Consider the following 4,769-nt stretch of genomic DNA (forward strand, 5'->3'; position numbering starts at 1 on the left):
GAGGAGAGTGAGAAATAAGACATCCAAAGTAAAAAGAACAAACAAGTCAGTGTGGAGTGGACAGTCCAAGAAAAGGCAGAGGGTAATAAATGAGGAGGAGCCTGGCATGAGACAATCTGGGAGAAATGAGTGCAAAACCTGGAAAACTGTGAAAGGATGGTTAGAGCCCTGATTAAGAGTTTTCTTGGGTGCTCATTATCCCTCCTACCAGGGATGAGGCCCTGTATTGGTTCCCACGTTCCCATAAGAACGAAGTATTATGTGCATGCAGTCCTTGATTCTTGTGATCTTTGTGGTCTCTTTCAGGTGGTATATCAGGGTAATCCTTACGCACCTCATAACTCCACACTTTACCTTACCTACAAAGCAGGAGTAGAGGTGGGATGCTGGGGGCTGTGCATCAATGCAGTTTCTTCGTCAGTCTATTCTTGTAAGTACCCGGGAATGTACTCCAACACACTGTTTTAAAAGAGTTTAAACTGTTCGCTATTTGCCATTGTTTTAAAAAATAAAGCAATGCCAAACTAATGTTCCCCTCCCCATTAAAACTTCAAGAAATGCTACATTCTCAGCATTGTTAGAAACTCATGTCTTAACGTGAACAGTTCCTGACCATATGATGAGGGTTTGCTTTGGGAGTAAGGCATTGTTCTGCATGTGAATTGACCCTGAACACTGAAAATCATCTTGACATTAAATGCCAGATGGAAATGGATGCCTTGGGCATCATTCTGAGATGCTCTTTCACCTAGCAGTGCGGTAGCTGTGGGTTCCAGAAGGTCCCTCTGATGTCCTCTCCCTACCTGCGTCACTCACAAAACAGCTCTTTCAGGATGCAGCAGAAGTTCTAGCCAGGAGCATGGACCTTGCTCTCCAGCGTTATGTACAAGTATGCTAGCACAGGTCCCCAGACAGATTCCACCACAGCTCCTACCGAGGATTATAAAAACTACTTGTCATCCAAAAACTTGGATGAGTAGCATTTTGGGGGCTAAACTGAGCATCTAAAAGAGGCTTGAGGGAAATCTTTTCCCCCTTGGAGCTTAGCTGCAGGCATTTCTGTATCGCCTTTCTCAGCTCAGACAGAGGTTGATGCCAAATGTCCGCATTATAATCAAACGGCGGAAATGTCTGAGGCTGTCAGTGAGGCGCTTCTTCCAGAATGGTTGTTAACTACTTGTTCTCTGGAGCTGGCTATGCCATAATAAGACTGTCCCCAGAGAAAAGTATTCTTTGGCAAGTTTGTACCTGCAGTAATTTGAGGCAACTTCCAAATCACTTTCTTTCTTTCCACAGACCTGCAGAAAATCCTTCTGCCGTACGTAGGATTAAAGGGACTTTATTTCATTGGATACCTATTTTTTGGACTGGGTACTGGGTTAATTGGCTTGTTTCCCAATGTCTATTCCACTCTGGCTCTATGTTCCCTCTTTGGTGTCATGTCCAGCACACTGTACACGGTGCCGTTCCACCTCATTGCAGAGTATCACAGGGAAGAAGAGGTGAGTTCAATGTCTAAGGAAGGTTAAGTTTATATCTGTCTGGGTCTGTTTAGTCTGTATGGGGAGAAAACTGGATAGAACTGGTGTACAGCTTTTAATCTTAATTTCAAACCTTTTATGATGACACACATTATGAATGGAGAGTTTCTGACAGAGAGAGGTAAGATCCCAGCTCCAACTCTCCAAACAGTCCTGCAGTGAGACAAATAATTGTTTAGCATCACAAGTGAAACAAAACCAATCACGGTATGTGTTCAGGCAGTAAGCAGGTAGCAGGGCTCCACTTTGTGATGCCTTCAAGTGCTGCCTTCCTTGTATCCTTCCTTCCAGCTGCGTTAGCTGAGGACTTGACTTCTGAGTTCCTAAGGATAGCAACCACACTGAAAAAGGCTGTCAGAATTTTTAGGTAGCTGCAAAGTGTTACAAGATGTTAGTTAATAAAGATATGAAGTTCAAGTACCAACAGTTTTATATAGTTCAGTATTAAATCATATACCGTGTTCTCATTATCTCTCTAAATGTCTGGGATTGGTTTTTGGACGTCCACAGCATAAAATCCTGTTTCCAAGGAAAACATGGAAAAGATTGCATTTCTTATATCATGTTACTGGGCACAGCAGGATCTTCCTGTCGTGTAAAGTGTTGAGCTGTTTAATGGAAAAGTCTTCTCAAGTCCCGAGTTAGTGAGAGAGCTGGAATCAAGAAGGATTAAGAAGAGTTGGGAGGACTTAAGGAAAGTTCTCATTGTATTTGGGGATATTAGAAGAAATTAATAAAGGAAATGTTGAACCATTGAAAAACAACATAGAAATATAGTTGAGACCAACACAGAGCTAGATCAAGTCCTCGAGAACATGTCCTATTGTTCTGTAAAACTTTTTAGCACCACCATCTGAATGATGAATACAAGAAAACTCTTAGTCTGTTAAATCCTAGGAGGATGTCTCAGTGTAGTTAAATACTTCATAGGTCTGATTCCTAATTCTTCAGATAATTTCTCTGTTCCTTCCAACAGAGAACGATTAGAAAGATATAACAAGGGACAGGGAATGAACCCAGTTTAGGGTGAGATCACAGTCCTAACCTTGAGCCAGCCAACTCAGAAAGAGGCAGTAAAGGCAAAATTGTAGCCTATCTCTGATTCAGATTTGTTCCAGGACAGAAGTGACATAAAATATGCTAACGTGTGCATGGACTTTGTATTTAATAGACTAATATATTCAAATGTTACTTGTAAGACAACCAATTGTTCCTTGTTTGCTGTATGGTACTTGCTCTGCCAGATGTTAAATAATATATAATTCTGTGTTAGATCTTCTGTTAACAGAATTAGGTTTGTCTCAAATCTTCTATAATGTACAAGATAGAAAAAATAAAGAGGAAACATCAAGTGCGAGATTGCATTCATTTACACATTCATATAATTGTGGTCAGAACTGCTGGCACATAGGAACACCGGGCACAGCCCAGCAAAATAGATATAATTCAAAAAAATTGTGTCTAAAATTGGAAATATTTCATGTGAAAGGACTGTGTGGTTCCACAACACAGAGCAGACATTTTTCCTTACTATGCATTCTACCAAAATCATGTGCTGCCTTTTAAAATACTGCCATTTTAACTCCTGTTCCGTGCTGCTGTTCCCTAGGATCCAAATTCAATTTGGTCTACTGGATTAGGAAGAGACTTCATGTCTCCAGTACTTCTGAGCTTTGTGTTAACAGCTCAAAGGCAGTGTAATAGGTTTTTCAAAAAGCATCTTAATGGCCAGGAGCATTTGGATATCAGAAGACAGCAGAACAGCTATCCTACAGCATAGAAACCCCTTGTGTGTTACAACGCAACCTTCTTCATTCAACAACCTATGCAAGAACAATAAATATGTAAACTATGATGTAATTTCTCAATAAAACAGAACAGTTCCTTCCTGGAGGGAATGACAGAACAGCTGAAGTTAGAAGGGACCTCCAGAGACTGTGTAGTCCAAACCCCCTGCTCAAGTGGGGCCACCTGGAGCAGGTTGCCCAGGTTCATATTCAATCTGGTTTTAATATTCCCAAGGATGAAGACTCCATGTCCTCCTAGTCAACCTGTTGCAGTGATCAACCAAGCTCCCGGGGTGCTTATATACAAGAGGCTTGTATATAACAAATGAAGCCTTTTGCTCTGCTGTGTATATCATAGCAGATATACAGATAATCAGTAGTTAACGGTCTTTGGTAGTGTAGAATAATCCTAATCTGGACATTTGCTTTCAGATTACTTTTTTCTCCAGCAATAAAAGCATTGCATTTGGGTTTAATACTGAACTCCTTCATGTGCTTTGAGCCATAACTTCAGAGCACTGTGCTCCATTATAACGAATTATGGTGGTGTGTGTGTGGGACATGTGTGACTCAGCATCCCTTTGAGGCTCTCCTTCAACCGTAAGACCTGGAGATAAGTTATCCATGACAAGGTGTTCTGTACTGTGAAATGTCTGTTTTCCAGAGCTCAAATAGACCTGAACTTGAAGGAAATGGCTATTTTTTCTGACGAAGTTTCAATTCTTTCCTTGAGAGAAGGAATAGAGGGAAAAATTTCAGGTGGGAGAAACAGGACAATCTGGGGGGAGCTTAGAAAGCTCATTATCACTTGTAAAATCTCTGTTTCAATTCTGTAAACCCCGTGGGACAAGCAGAAAGAACAGGAGGGAAGCAGAGAGCTACTGGCCCGTTTTGCTGCACCTGGGGGGTCATGAGTGCATTGGCTGAGAGCCGCAAGTTGTCGTCGCTGTCTCATTTCTCTGGGTTTTGTTTTGTGCTTATTTGCAGAGCCTGAAGCTGCAGGATGGGGAACATGCTGAAGAGCACGAGCGAGGGAAGGGCATTGACTGTGCTGCTCTCACCTGCATGGTCCAGCTGGCCCAGATCATTCTCGGTGTGGGCCTGGGGCTCTTGGTTAGCGTTGCCGGCAGCACAGTCACGGTGATTTCGGCCTCTATGGTGGCACTGATCGGCTGCTGCTTTGTTGCTTTTTGTGTTCGATACGTGGAGTAGGACTGTGTGAAGCCATTGGAAGGAATCTCCCCAGAGGAGTGTTTTCTTCCTGGGCCAGTAGCACTGGTGCTGTTGCTGTGCTGATACCGCTGTCATGTCCTCCTCTCTTACCTCCTCGGAGCAGTTGCAATTCCAGAGCTTTACAGAATGGAGACTTCATAAAACTGGTTGCCTAATGCCTCAGATTGAAAGCTTCTGTATTTTGACTGCTTTATGACTTCATTCCTGC

The 4,769-nt window shown here is 42.5% G+C and overlaps 1 protein-coding gene across 1 annotated transcript in view; it reads left to right on the top strand.

Annotated features, from left to right (window-relative positions):
• The window catches only part of SLC45A2 (solute carrier family 45, member 2), a 14,346-nt gene extending 9,806 nt beyond the window's left edge, over positions 1 to 4,540 (top strand). Inside the window, exons 5-7 of the mRNA XM_010154069.1 lie at positions 307 to 430; positions 1,297 to 1,502; positions 4,316 to 4,540. Of these exons, the coding sequence (XP_010152371.1) occupies positions 307 to 430; positions 1,297 to 1,502; positions 4,316 to 4,540 (555 nt within the window). The remainder of the gene's footprint in view (positions 1 to 306; positions 431 to 1,296; positions 1,503 to 4,315) is intronic.
• The last annotated feature ends 229 nt before the right edge of the window (positions 4,541 to 4,769 follow it).

The sequence above is a fragment of the Eurypyga helias genome, unplaced genomic scaffold (genome assembly GCF_000690775.1).
Source record: "Eurypyga helias isolate BGI_N326 unplaced genomic scaffold, ASM69077v1 scaffold24166, whole genome shotgun sequence".
NCBI classification, from domain to species: Eukaryota; Metazoa; Chordata; class Aves; order Eurypygiformes; family Eurypygidae; genus Eurypyga; species Eurypyga helias.